Source organism: Canis lupus, chromosome 24 (genome assembly GCF_003254725.2).
Source record: "Canis lupus dingo isolate Sandy chromosome 24, ASM325472v2, whole genome shotgun sequence".
NCBI lineage: Eukaryota > Metazoa > Chordata > Mammalia > Carnivora > Canidae > Canis > Canis lupus.
Window position 1 is genome coordinate 9,046,873 of NC_064266.1, and position 15,092 is coordinate 9,061,964.

At 36.4% G+C, this 15,092-nt stretch overlaps 2 protein-coding genes across 4 annotated transcripts in view; one reads left to right on the forward strand and one right to left on the reverse strand.

The window, feature by feature from the left end:
- NDUFAF5 (NADH:ubiquinone oxidoreductase complex assembly factor 5) overlaps nt 1–15,092 on the reverse strand; it is a 424,603-nt gene that overhangs the window by 102,625 nt on the left and 306,886 nt on the right. The window lies entirely within an intron of this gene.
- Nucleotides 1–15,092, forward strand: part of ESF1 (ESF1 nucleolar pre-rRNA processing protein homolog) — a 65,601-nt gene that overhangs the window by 39,722 nt on the left and 10,787 nt on the right. For all 3 annotated transcript variants that reach the window (XM_025469269.3, XM_025469270.3, XM_025469271.3), the window contains exons 10-11: nt 7,733–7,854; nt 11,981–12,068. In XM_025469269.3, coding sequence (XP_025325054.1) covers nt 7,733–7,854; nt 11,981–12,068 — 210 coding nt within the window. The remainder of the gene's footprint in view (nt 1–7,732; nt 7,855–11,980; nt 12,069–15,092) is intronic.

The following is a 15,092-nucleotide window of genomic DNA, read 5'->3' on the forward strand; positions in this document are numbered from 1 at the left end:
TCAGTGATTCATAGGAGTTCTTCATATATTCTGGACTGGTCTTTATTAGTCACCTGTTTTACAAATGTGTTCTTCTTTGTAATTTGTCTTTTTACTCTTTATAGTACCATTTTAAGAACAAAAATGATGTAGTCAACTTTATTAAACTTGTCCCTTTATTTGTTTGTACCTCTGGTTCATATAATTAGTTATATATAAACTTTAGATTAAGACACTCTAATCATTGGTCCAGCATGGCCTTTTTAAATTTATTTTTAATAATTAATAAGTGAACCCACTACAAAAGCTAGAACTAAACAGTATCTTACATTTATCCTTTTTATCTCTCTTCACCATACCTCTTATAAGTATTCCTAAAAAGCATGAGTGTATAAAAAGGAATGAGGTACTGATGTATGCTACAAAGTGGATGAACCTTGAAAATATGTGGAGTAAAAGAAGTCAGTCACAAAAGATCATATATTTTATATGAAATATCCAGAATTTAAAAATCTATAGACTAGTGATAGTTGCACATACTTATGAGTATATTAAAACCTATTAAAGTGTATAAATTAAAGCTGTTAACATTGGTAGGGAGGAGTGTGGGTTTGTTTTAGATACTTAAAAATCTTTGGGGACTGATTTTTTTTCCACTCAACATTGTATTGCTAAGATTTATCCATATTTGTGTAACTGTAGCTCATTCATTTGAGTGTATATAACCACATTTTATATGGTTATATACATATATTCAGAGGTCTCAAAACCCTCTGTGATTTGGCATTCCCCTTTTGGATATGCATTTGGGATGTTCTTTACTATGATGAATCATGCTATTATGATATGTGCTTCTGGTACATGTTTAAGTTTTTTTAGGTATTTATCAAGGAGTGTAATTGCTTGGTCATAGGTGGTGTGAATGTCAACTTTATGAGATGAAATACTAAATTCTTTTGTGTTGGTATTAGTTTACAGTCCTACCAGCAGTGCTTCATTTGTACTTCTCACTGATGTAACTGAATATCTCTTCATATATTTATTGGCCATATATGTTTCTTCCTCAGTTAATACTTATAAAATTATCTTTTGGCCATTTTCCTGTTGTATTTTTTGTGCTTTTAATGCTGATTTTTAGGAGTCCTTTAAGTATTTATCTGTGATACTAGACCTTTGTCTTTTATAGGATAACAAATATCTTTCTAATATGAAACTTCCCCACCTCACCCTGGCCACACACCCTCTCTTGGAGGTTTATCTTATGAATAAAAGTTCTTGATTTTAATATTTTTAAGTCAGTCTTTTCTAATTAGTGATTTCTGTATTTCATTGACAAAATCCTTTTCTATACAGATAAGAATATTTGTCAGATAGTCGGATAATCTGAAGGATATCAGATAAAGACTGATGTTCGTCTTTATTTTCTACTAAAAGTAGAAAGGTTTAATGTTTTTGACACTGAGGTCCTTAATTCATCAGGTGTTGATTTTTTTTTTATATCATATAAAGTAGACATCCAGTTTCATCTTCTTGTACATGGAATTTTTTTATCCTGTTCCATATATTGAATTATCTCTCACTTCAATAATCTGACATATCACCTCTGTCATGTACCAAAGTTTCATGTAGATTCAAAACTGCATGAATCTGTTGCTTGACTCTCCATTTTATTAGTTAGTCTGTCTATCCCTGGATCAGTACCACACTTCTTAAACTGGATAAAGAGCACTAATAACCATCATACATATCCTGCCCCCTCCCAGAACAATTGGTTGAGGGTTTTTGAAGAAAACAAGCTCCGATAACAACAAACTACTTGTAACTGCTATAGTTTGCAATATATTCAGGGGAGACCCAGGTTTCAATTACAGCAAGAAGATGAAAATGTTCAAAGATACAATAATTTAATTTTTACTGATAATGCACTATGAATTCCGGAGAATTTAGTGCTAGAGAGTTGGAGGGGAAGAGAAATAGCGGCAGAAGAGTGGATATATAGTTAACTTCTGAGGATAAAAACAGGGGAGATTGGAGATCCCTGGGTGGCTCAGCGGTGTAGCACCTGCCTTCGGCCCAGGGTGTGATACTGGAGTCCTGGGATAAAGTCCCACATCAGGCTCCCTGCACAGAGCCTGCTTCTCCCTCTATGTCTCTGCTTCTCTCTGTGTCTCTCAGGAATAAGTAAATAAAATCTTAAAAAAAAAAAAAAAGACTATTTGAAAGGCAAAAAAAGCCATACAAATAATTAAAAATACAGGAAACAATAGCTCCCCGACAAAGGCCAAATGTCTTGTATTTCAAGTCAGCTTTTTAAGAACATTCAATTCTAAGAAGCAGGGATAGCTTGGTTCACAGCAAATTGAAAATACTTAAAAACGGAAGGCATCACTCTAAGAGAGTAAAAGATTTAGGAGAGCTTAGAGCATAAGCTCAAATTCAAGACAAATGTAAAACAGTTGCTACCCACTGAAATAGCTTTTAGACAATCAGCAACAACAAAAAGCGTTAACATTTATTTATTCAGTACATACTTTGGAGGTGTCTTCTATGGATAGCGCATTGAATGTTTTGGGAGATGCCAAATTAAATGTTATATGAGAAACTATTTACAGTCTAAGTAGCTTACCTATACTCTTATCATTATCATCTTTATTATGATGTCTGTGTGTTGTTCCCATATAGTAGCTATAACATATTCTAACAGTATTAAGTGTATAAGAAGAGCATTTGTTGCTTCTGGCTGACTGGTAATTTTTACTGTTTACTATTGTCCCCCAAACTAAATGTTATTTTACTTTTTTAGTTTCATGCATTGTTGCCCTCTGTCCATAAGGTTGGCAACAAATTTGACTTGTTTATCCTTTCATTTGTCAACATTTATTAGGTGCTCTACTAGCCACCAGGGTGACTTTTACTGGGACTGGTGGGGAGACAAGCTATGGATGGCCTCTACCCTCATGGAGCTTGCAAGCTAATAAAGGAGATAGCCATTAATAATTTTAAAAATCACACAAATTAGTGAAGTTGCAACTGTGATAAATGGTATAAAATTAAAAGAATATAGCATTGTAAGAATTTAAGAGAGAGGGATTTACAGAAGTTAAAATAGCCAAATTCTGAACATTCTAAACAGTTTCTTGTTCTGAACAAGTCTTGAACCAACTTCAAAACATTTCAAATCTCCATCTTTCTCATTACAAAGATTGATAGTTTGACTCATCCAGTATACTTTGAAGATATCCTAAGTACATAATCACTTGATTAACCATGGAGAAAAAAACAGGCCACTGGTGAAGATCCCAGTGGCATTTTACTCATATTATTACTTATTAGGGACCAAGTATTCCTGTGACCTCTATTATATAAGTAAATGTGTTCTTCCCTCTCCCCACACTATTGAGGATGACTGGCCAGTTTGAATGGGTGCCTTTGATGTCAGTGTTCCTCACAACATGGTTGTTGGTTTTCCTCTAAAACTCTTATGCTCAGAGTGAGTTCAAGTTGGGAGTTCCTGCTCAGGGATGGTGGTGGTAGTTACATTTTAAAAGCTACTTTTGAAATTGAATGTTACATTGTTTGATTTAAACTTACAACCATAAATAAAGATAGAGCCATAAGTGTTCATAAAAATTCTCAATGGATCCTAAGTCATCACTTAAATAAAAAGTGCCAGCTTCAGCCTATATCAGAAATCTTAAAACATGTATTTCGTTTTTAGTTTTTAGTTTTTAAAGATTTTATTTATTCATGAGAGAGAGAGAGAGCTAGGCAGCACAAGCAGAAGGAGAAGCAGAGGGAAAGGGAGAAACAGACTCTTCCTGCTGAGCAGAAAGCCCAATGTGGGGCTCAATCCCAGGACCCTGAGATCCTGACCTGAGCTGAAGGCAGACTCTTAACTGACTGAGCCACCCAGGTGCCCCGGTATTTTGTTTTTATAAACAAAACCAGCTATAGTACCTAGTTGAGTTAATATAAGTTATTCATAGCCTGCCTCTTAAAACTTTTCAAATATTTCAAATGAGTAAGGTCAGGAGAAATATATATTTTTGTTTTAGTGGATTTTGAAAGCATATTTAAAAGTATTTTTGTATGTATGCAAACATCCAAAATAATTCTGAATGGATTGAGCTTAAAATTATTGTCTAAATTGAGTCATCTCTGTTCATGGTTGGCTTTCAAAGGGTTTTCTACCCATTATTTGTAGGATTATTGATGTTATTTTTAACTAATTCGGCAGTCTTTGGCTATACACTTAAATTTTTTAGAAAAAAATTTGTGCAAAATAAAAACAGTTCTAATGAAGTTCTTTTTTAGTCACATAGTGGCTGCTCTCAAATGAGGCTGAAACTGTCTGAAGAATGTTCTTGTGCATATGCCAGGAGACTTCTGGGATGGACATATTTTTAAGAACCAGAACATAAACAACTGTGATCTGTGGCAAGAGATTTAAATGACCTCATGATGACAATGAGAACAAAGCATTTTAAAGTTATCATGGTGTTGTGTTAATTCAATGCAATGTGTTTGTCATTCTACTTAATACACATTTGGTGTATTTAAGTGAGAGCCAGGCAAAAAAATTAGACCATATTTAACTGAAGATAACTATTTCATTGTTGTTATAAACAAACTAAAGAGCCCCCAAAATATAAGGTATTTTCTGAGAAGAATGTTTCATGAATTATTCTAGAGCTGTAGGTCCTTAAACACATATACACACGCTCCAAACCACTTTGGGATAAAGGCCATTTATTTATATCCTAAAGATTTGATTCATTTTCTGTTGGAGAGAGTATGTTCCAAACTTGCAAGATCAAACAGTTGGCTTGAAATAAGAATTCCTCCTTCAAGACAGATCAGTTAAGTGTTTATTAAGTACTTACTATGTATCTGGCACTGTGTTAAATATTATGAAATACAAAAGAAGGTGACTTTAGCTGCCTTTGGTTTACTTGGAGGAAAACTCTAAAATGAAAAAGATATTGTATAATCAAGTAAATACAATAACATACCTTATGTGATGCAAATGAAATAACCCTTCTTTTCAGAAATGACTTCTGGTCATTGTCTGTAATAGTGGTTCTCGGGATCCCTGGGTGGCGCATGGGATCCCTGGGTGGCGCAGCGGTTTGGCGCCTGCCTTTGGCCCAGGGCGCGATCCTGGAGACCCTGGATCGAATCCCACATCAGGCTCCCGGTGCATGGAGCCTGCTTCTCCCTCTGCCTATGTCTCTGCCTCTCTCTCTCTCTCTCTCTCTTTCTCTCTCTCTCTGTGACTATCATAAAGAAATAAAAAATAAATTAAAAAAAAAATAGTGGTTCTCAACTAGGGGTGATTTTGTTCCCAAGAGGATATTTGGCAAAATCTAGAGACATTTTTTATTTTATGACTGGGGCTATTGGCATCTAGTGGATAGTGCAGAGATATTGATAAACTCTTTACAATATACAGGGTAATTCCTCACAACAAAGAATTCTCTGGTCCAAAATGACAATAGTGCTGTAATGAGGAACCCTGCTATAGAACCTACAGATGTCAGTGCTAATAAGTTTTGAAGTTATGGGAGCTGGCCTCCCATCTTCATGTAGACCTCTACTGCCCCACAGATGTTCTTTGCCTAAGACCCTTAGATCCTTAAAGAAAAGAAAAGAAAAGGGCATTCAGTATTTATAAGCCCCTGAACACTGTATGCAAGTTTTTCTAGTAGTGTTTCAGGGAGAGAGTCCGTATTTTTTTTTTTTTTTTCCAAATTCTCAAGGTATCCATGTTCCCAAAAAAAGGTGAAGACCCTACTTGTGGAATAGAAGCTCATAGTGATTAAGACATATCAAAGCGATGTCCTAAAAGAGACAATGATACAGAACTTTTCTTAGCATCTGATAAGCATTGTGAGCATTGTGGTAAGTTTCAAGGATCAAAATTAAACAATACTTCTTGGTGAAAAAAAAAAATTTCTAGGGACATCTGGGTGGCTCAGCGGTTGAGCATCTGCCTTTGGCTCAGGGTATGATCCCTGAGTTCCGGGATTGAGTCCCACATCAGGCTGCTTGCATGGAGCCTGCTTCTCCGAACTCTGCCTATGTCTCTGCCTCTGTCTCTCTCTGGCTCAAATAAATAAATAAATAAATAAATAAATAAATAAATAAATATTTTTAAGAATTATCTAAATATATTAATCTAATATTCTGGAGTAGTAAAATCTTTCCTAATATTTAAGGAAGTTATACTAGAATACCTTAAAGATTATTTAAACATATCTAATAATACAATACTGTGCATATAGATTAGACTGGTCTGATTGTATGCTAACCCACAGGCATACATAAACATTATTTTGTTTTTTAAAATCAACTTATTTTGTCAGGATTTGCTGCTTTCTTACAAACAAGGATCCCAATTTACATTTCCTAAATGCTGTATATCTATCTATTCATTCAGTCAAATACCTAGATATCATTTTATACAGTTCCCATTTCTTCCAAAAAGAATTTAGTAAAGAGAATTTTATTTTTCTCATAAGAAACGTCTTCAAATTGAGAGTTGTGTTTCTAATTTAGCATTCAGTAAATCAGAGATCTTACCAGCCGTACATCATAAAAACAAATCTACATAACCTTGAGTATGTAGATAATTTAATACTTTCTAAGTCATAGAAATTTGAAGATTCAGTTTTGGCTTAAAAGCAAGGAAGGGACCTTAGAGATCATCTATTCCAGCTGTTTCAGGCTGTTCTTTGAGGCCCAAGACCCAAAACATTACTTTTAGTTGTTATGTATTTGGACTTCTACCAAATATTTTCTTTAAGGGGGTGGGGGGAGGTGTATGTGGGTGGGAACGTTGAATGCTTCTGATCTAGACCAACCTCCTTTTGCAGATGAGGAACCTGAGGCCCAAAGCTTTGGTTTTATCCTTTTACTTTATACATTTCTTTATTCTGGGTCAAATCAGCATTTTAGATTTATCTAGTTATAGTATAGAGGATAACCAAGCAATTACAGTCGTGTGGCTTCCTAGCTGCATGTTCTTAGGCAGGTTGCTCAGTGCTCTTAGTCTCAGTAGGTTCATCAGAAAAAAAAAGGAATTGTTATATCTTTAGAATTATTTTCACCTTAGAATTTAGAGTTTATCTGGGAAGATCTGGATTGACCATGTCTCTCTTAAAAGGCATTTTTTAATCATTCCATTTAGTATTGTTTCTCTGAAATGAATATTGTGTCATATAAATAGTGAAGCTGCCTCCTCCCCAAATTGAGCTGTGATGTCCAAAAAGTACTACAAAATAAAACAAATGTATTTATTATCAAAGGTGACAACAGAGTAATCACATTTGCTTTACTCTGGCAGTAGTGAGGGCCTTCAAGGACTGATATAGGTCATCCTCAGGGCTTTTTCTGTCCCACTCTTAGTCCAGTTATTACAGAAGCCCCCTAGAAACACAAATTAGGAACTGCAAAACATAAGAAAAAAGAACCTTTAAAGATGAAGTACAAGAGCAGATAACATTGAAAGAGGTAAAGCATACAAAGTGGAATCCAAACTTGGTGGTCCTTATGATCTTAAGGATGTATATCACAGAGTACTTGAGAGATTATGAGCATTCTTTCCTCCTGGGACATTTCAACAAGGATTGCCTTACTAATCGGTTTTTGTCACCTGTAGTTTCCAGGGAATGCAGTCTTTGGGCAATAGAAGCAATTAGAGATAATGAATGAAGATAGAACATTTTAAACTGAACTCTGTGTTTTTTCTTAGGTTTGAAAGAAAGTGCAGAAGAGATGGTCAAAAACAAGTTGGAAGGAAAAGATAATTTGACCCCCTGGGAACAATTTTTAGAGAAGAAGAAAGAGAAAAAAAGACTGAAGAAGAAACAGAAGGTATCAATGATTTTTTGAGGGAATATTTATTGAACAGCAACCATATATCAGAAGATACCAGGTGCTTGGCATCCATTATCTCATAATGTAACACTCACTAGAGTAGGCCTTATTATCATAATTTTAAGAAAGGGGAAAGGCAAAACCCAGTAGCTTAAGTGTTTTCTGCAAAGCTATGTAATGATTAGGATTTATAATCCTAATAAAAGGCGAGCCACCTTAACTACTGTGCTCTAGTATTTTACCTTTATATGCCACCTAAATAAAATACATAGTTTAGTTGATACCTAGATAGAAGAGTCCTATTCTAGAGACTAGGAAGGATGCATACAGATTTTTTCACTTGAGGATATATACATACAGAAATTTTTTTAAAGATTTTTCTATTTATTTATTTATTTATTTATTTATTTGAGAGAGAGAGCGCACAAGTGGGAGGGGCAGAGGGAGAGGGGGAGAGAGTCTTAAGCAGACTCGCCACTAAGCACAGAGCCTGATACAGGGCTCAGTCTCATATCCCAGAGATCACAGCCTAAGCCAAAACCAAGAGTTGGATGCTTAACCAACTCCACCACCCAGGCCCTTCTACATACAGAAATTTTTGATGTGAGTGAAATTTTTTCTCTCATTTCTATTTCTCAATTTGGACTTTGCACTTGTCAGTATTATCATATGGATCTATTATATTAACATCTTGTCATTATAACTCTTTAATTAAGGATGTTTCCTCTGCACTAATATGTTGTCTTGAAAAGTCTGATTTGACTCCCATTATTTGAGGGTAACATCTTTTCCACAGAGTCCTTAGTAATAGCAGACACCACTTAACAGTTTTTGCCACTAAAAGTACTCTATCTTATCACTGAAATGCAGCATGCTAGCAATACAGTTATTGCCTTAAGATACTACCATTAATCACAGAACTTTGCAACTTGAGTCATCTTAAATGATTTGTTCTAGTTCAGTCCTGATGCTTTATGACTGTAGAAAAATAATTGATGCATCTCTGGCTCCACTGCTTGTTAGTGACCAAACTGAAACCAAAATCTGGATCTCTCACTCCACTGTACTGTATTGTTTCTCTCTATCCCTACATAATCTTGTGCTTTTTGACACAGCTATGACTTTCATTGCTTGTAAAGATAGAGGGCTGCAAGATTGAATGATGCACTGGAGGGATTTTTAATACTCCTATTTTAGTCAGTGTTTCTGGAAATAGATAAAATAAGGATAGAGGGTAAGAGCCCTGTCCTCATTGATATGCTGTCTCTCCTCTTCCTTAGAACTTCTTTTAAAACTAAGTAGGTAATAATATGTCTTCTAAATAGAATTTCACAAATTATTCAGCCATCAGTTTATTGTAAAACGTATAAGTGGGTCTTTTTTAGGTCAATAGAGTAGTCCCTTGTTTCTGAGAACTTTAGCAACTATTCTCTTTGATTTTCATTTGCTGAACACCTTGAGTTTATCTTGTGCCTTTATTCTTTCCTTCATTGGACTAAGACTGGACTTGTTTTATAACTGCCATTAAAAGGACATCTGTTGAGTGCTAGTTTGTTCTAGACTCAGTGCTCTGTACTGGATCAGTTCTGGGATTCCAGCAGATCCCTTCCATCCACAGTTTTTCATATAGAGAAGAGTTTCAAGGATTTCCTTCATGTAAAAAATATGTTTCCCCTTTTCCTTTCTGTGATTCAGTTTTGACATTGAGAAATTATTACTAAAGAAATTAATACATGTTTATGTGTCATAGTTGATGTAGCAATAGTTTAGAGCTAAAAGCAGTAAAAGAAGTATGTGAATAGATACGTAGCTAGGTATGTAGGTATTCCATAATCTTTTTTAGAAACACAATATTACTACTGAAAAATTCTTAGAAGCTCTTATTCTTAAAAGAATATTAATATCAGGTCACCTAAGTGGTACAGTCGGTTAAGCATCTGACTGTTGGTTTTCATTTAGGTCGAAGTCTTGAGATTGAGCCCAGGACTCAGCGTAGAGTCTGAGTGAGATTCTCTCTTCCCTCTCTCTCTCTACCCCTCCCGATTATGCTCGCTCGCTCTCTCAAAAATAAATAAATCTTTTTTTTAAAAAAGTTATTAATATCAAAATGAATAATCCTTAGGGCTTGGTGGGTCTTCTTCAGCATGCAAGATGATGTTTAGCAATATGCATTCTGAATATTTTATTAAAATGACTAATTTTTTAGATTCCTGGGAATAAAACTCCAAATCTGGTTAGTCTGATCTTAGTTCTTATGTTCTCTTCATTTTATAGGCTTGATTTTTTTAAAAAAATATTTTATTTATTTATTCATGAGAGACACAGAGAGGTAGAGAGAGAGGCAGAGACACAGGCAGAGGGAGAAGCAGGCTCCATGCAGGAAGCCCAACGTGGGACTCAATCCCAGGTCTCCAGGATCATGCCCTGGGCTGAAGGCGGCACTAAACCGCTGAGCCACCTGGGCTGCCCTATAGGCTTGATTTTTAATTTAAATATTCTGATTTAGTAGACTGTTCAAATTTAATTAGGAAAAACCTAACCAATAAATCTGCTTAAAAATAGCCTTTTCATGGATGGATTACAGATAAAACAAGATAATTGTTGAAATTGGGTGATAAGAAAAGGAGCTTGATTAAGCTGGCCTTACTGTTTTTCTATATGTTTTCATTTTCATAATAAAAAATCACTGTTTAGCAAATAAATTGTTTTAAATGATAACCCACAATGTACTATTCAACTATCGATAGTCACTGCAATTTCTCAGTTTTGTGAAAGAAAAGGCCACCTCCTTTCACTGTCCGCCGCATAAAAATGTTCTTTTCTTTAGAATGTCTGTATCATTTCATTTTAGCCTCTTTAGCATTTCCTATTTTGAACTATTACTACTGATATATGTGTCTGTTTATGTATCTAGCTTTTTTTAATAGATTGTAAAATTTTTAAAGAAACCATGTATCTGATAGATTTCATTTCTCCCCAAAACCCTACATAGTTTTCATATTTATTAAATACTCCATGAACGGGATCCCTGGGTGGCGCAGCGGTTTGGCGCCTGCCTTTGGCCCAGGACACGATCCTGGAGACCCGGGGTCGAATCCCACGTCGGGCTCCCGGTGCATGGAGCCTGCTTCTCCCTCTGCCTGTGTCTCTGCCTCTCTCTCTCTCTGTGACTATCATAAATAAATAAAAAAAAAATACTCCATGAATATTTGTTGAACAAAAAAAGAATAACTCAGATGGCAGTCGTTTTGTAAACCAATCCATTTTAAAAACTGGTTGAATTCTAGATAGAACTATTTGATTTAAAAGAAATGATAGGGGCAGCCCCAGTGGCCCAGCGGTTTAGCGCCGCCTTCGGCCCAGGGCGTGGTCCTGGAGACCCGGGATGGAGTCCCACATCCCTGCATGGAGCCTACTTCTCCCTCTGCTGTGTCTCTGCCTCTCTCTCTCTCTCTCTCTCTCTCTCTCTCTCTCTCTCTCTCTCTCTTTCTCTCTCTCTCTCTGTGCCTCTCATGAATAAGTAAATAAAATCTTAAAAAAAAAAAAGAAATGATAGTACTATATGGTCTTGATGATCACAGTTTCATAATATAGCTTGAAGTCCGGCATTGTGATGCCACCAGCTTTTGGTTTTCTTTTTTAATATTCCTCTGGCTAATTTGGGCCCGTCTCTGGTTCCATACAAATTTTTGGATAATTTGTTCTAGGGGGCGAGTAGGGGATAGGATAATTAGATGATGGGCATTAAGGAGGGCATGTGATGTGGTGAGCACTGGGTGTCACATACAACTGATAAATTATTTTTTTAAGATTATTTATTTATTCATGAGAGACACAGAGAGAGGCAGAGATGTAGGCAGAGAGAGAGGCAGGCTCTTCCCAGAGAGCCCGATGTGGGACTCAATCCCAGGACGCTGGGATCATGCCCTGAGCCAAAGACAGACACTCAACTGCTGAGCCACCCAGGCATCCCTGATAAATTATTGAACACTACATCTGAAACTAATAATGTACTGTATTTTGGCTAATTGAATTCAAATTTAAAAATAAATAAAATAAATGATAGAATTTTTATTAATGGTCTTTGAAGTAAAATATATGTATTTTTACATTGAACTTAAAGGCTCTTGCTGAAGAAGCCAGTGAAGATGAACTTCCCTCTGACGTTGATTTGAATGACCCATACTTTGCTGAAGAAATTACAAAAATAGGTAAGCCAGCCTGTATTTGAGTTTCTAATTGGAATTTTTTTTTAAAAAAGGTGGCATGGATAGAAACAATATAAGCACTTACTTTCTTAAAACTCTTAGAATTTGTGTAGCTCTTTTAGTAGCTTATAAGCAGTTCTGTCCAATGGGGTACATTTCTCAGGTAAGGAAAGGACAGCATGCCCCCTGTACATACAGAAAGTAATTTTATTAGGAGGCTTTTGGTGGTATGATTGATTTAATGGTTTACTAGGGATTCTTTTCTCAGAAATATCCTTGTAGAAGGATTGATGAGAGAAAAAGGAAGTCAGTTTCTTAGGTGCTTTCACTACTTTTTTATGATGCGTCTACCTTAGGTTTTTGCAGAGGCTATGAAAAAGTAATAAAAGTGTGAAATAAATTTGTTGATGATTATGTGCATGTGTATATAATTTTCTTTTAATTTTTACATGGTATTTTAGTATAAAAGCTTTTCTGCTCAAGTATACAAAAACATCTATCTTCCATCTCATCCATTTTACATTTATCCTGCTTCATCATTATAGATGAAAGCCAGCTTCCTTCCCTTTTCCCTTGGATCCCTGAATTATTTGGCATTCATTTCCCTATATCCAAGGAGCTTTATTTCCATTGCATATGCACTGCTCATTCTTTCCTGAATGTTTTCATTCTTACCTTTTTGGTATGTGTAAATGTGTGTGATAACATTCAGACCATACTTAGACAAGTCAGTGCAGGAACTACTGTAAGCATTTTCCATTTGTTCTCATTCCTTTTGACTTTCCCTGATGTAAATACCACACACATGAACTCCAAAAGGCTTGCTCTTGGAGTAACTCCAAGCTGGCATTGTAAAGAGAAGGATTTTATGAAGTTTCCCTGCTTCTTGTCCCTCATGACTAGTGGGCCAGAATAGTTCTCAACAGGAAAGTCAAAATTGCTCAAAATTATTTCCTGGTTGTTATAGCCTTTTAGCACTGACATTTTATTGATGAAAAGGAGATCAAGATGAATAAAGTCTGTTATAGGATGTCAGATTCTTAGGAATTGGAAAGGGAAATGGAAACTTAGCATACTCTGCTTTTTATCATACCTGAGCAGTCATTTCTAGAAGATGATGGATTTTAGCCTTATCCTCTGATTTCAGGAAACAAAATTTATAATGGAGAAATGCAAAAAGCATTATAGTTTCCTTGTTCTCATTCCAGAGTGCTTCATTTGGCATATACAGTCTGGTCAGATTGTAGAACTCGGGATAGGATTCAGAGAGTAAGTTAAAAATGTTTTGATGGCTTGGGGTAGCTTGTTTCCTGGAATCAGCACATTTAAGTTATGAATAAGCCTTCTCTAAAGGTAGTAGCAGAAGTTCCAAGGGAAAGTATAGATAAATTTGTTTGCTTTCAATATGCTTTTGATCTCAGAGTATATCCTAGGAGTAATTATTTATATCTGGGCTAAAGTTGTTTATTTTTTATTTTTTATTTTTTTGGTTTTTTGATTTTTTAAAAAAGATTTCATTTATTTATTCATGAGAGACACAGAGAGAGAGGCAGAGACATAGAGAGAGAAGCAGACTCCATTTAGGGAGCCCGATGTGGAACTCGATCCTGGTACTCTCAGATCATGCCCTGGGCAGAAGGCAGATGCTCAACCACTGAGCCACCCAGGTATCCCTATTTTTTTTTTAAGATTTTATTTATTTATTCATGAGAGAGAGAGAGAGGCAGAGATACGGGCATAGAGAGAAGCAGGCTCCATTGCAGAGAGCCCGATGTGGGACTCGATCCCAGGACCCCAGGATCAGGCCCTGGGCTAAAGGCAGTGCTAAACCACTGAGCCACCCGGGCTGCCCCCTATTTTTTTTTTGTTGCTATTATTTCAGATTTTATTTATTTATTCATGAGAGACCAGGAGAGAGAGGCAGAGACATAGGCAGAGGGAAAAGCTGGCTCCTTGCGGGGTCCCCAATGCAGAACTCGATCCCAGGACCCCAAGATCACAACCTGAGCCAACGGTAAATGCTCAACCACTGAGCTGTCCAGGCGCCCCTGAAGCTGTTTCTTTTTTTTTAACATTTATTTTTTTTTAATTTTTATTTATTTATGATAGTCACAGAGAGAGAAAGAGAGAGAGGCAGAGACACAGGCAGAGGGAGAAGCAGGCTCCATGCACCGGGAGCCCGATGTGGGATTCGATCCCGGGTCTCCAGGATCGCGCCCTGGGCCAAAGGCAGGCGCCAAACCGCTGCGCCACCCAGGGATCCCCCTGAAGCTGTTTCTTTAAAAGGGAAAAAGAAAAACAGAAAGCTTGAGGAAATCTATGGTATTAGGGAAGACATGGTAAACAGGTAAATAAAGGTATTATGAGAACATGATCAATGTTTTAAAGAAAATAGGGTAATATAGAAGGTATAACTGAGAGGAAGGAGAGTAGCTTACTCTAGTTGTACGGTTGGCACAAAGGGCTTTTCCAAGGTGAGGATATTTAATTAAGACCTTTAGAATGAGGAGTCCAGCATAAAGAATGTTGCAAACAAGGGGAAAGTACCTAGAAAGGCTGTGAGGTAAGAAAGAGTTGTGTTGGAGAAATTGAAAGACCCCACTATGGCTGGAGCATAATCAGAGGAGTTTGGTGTGAGACCAGGATACTGGATCAACCCTGCAAGGTCTTGTGTCATGGCAACACATTTGGATTTTACTCTCCTGACAATGGGACACCATTGAATGATCTTTAAGCGAGAACATGATGATCTTGTGTGTATTCTGGTTCCTGTGAAGAGCACAGATTGGAGCATTGGTGAGAGCTGGGAGACGAGGCTTTTTGCAAGAGATGATGGTTGCTTTAGATAGCATGCGAATAATAGAATTGGAAGGAGAGAAGTAAATGGAATTCTAGATGTATTTTGGACGTAGACTTGCTCACTTACTTGAATAAGGAAGAAATTTAGCATAATTCTAGATTTTTGGTTTGAGTCTCTGGAAGAATATTCTTCCATTTTTGAGTTAGATAGTAATGTAGGAATAATAG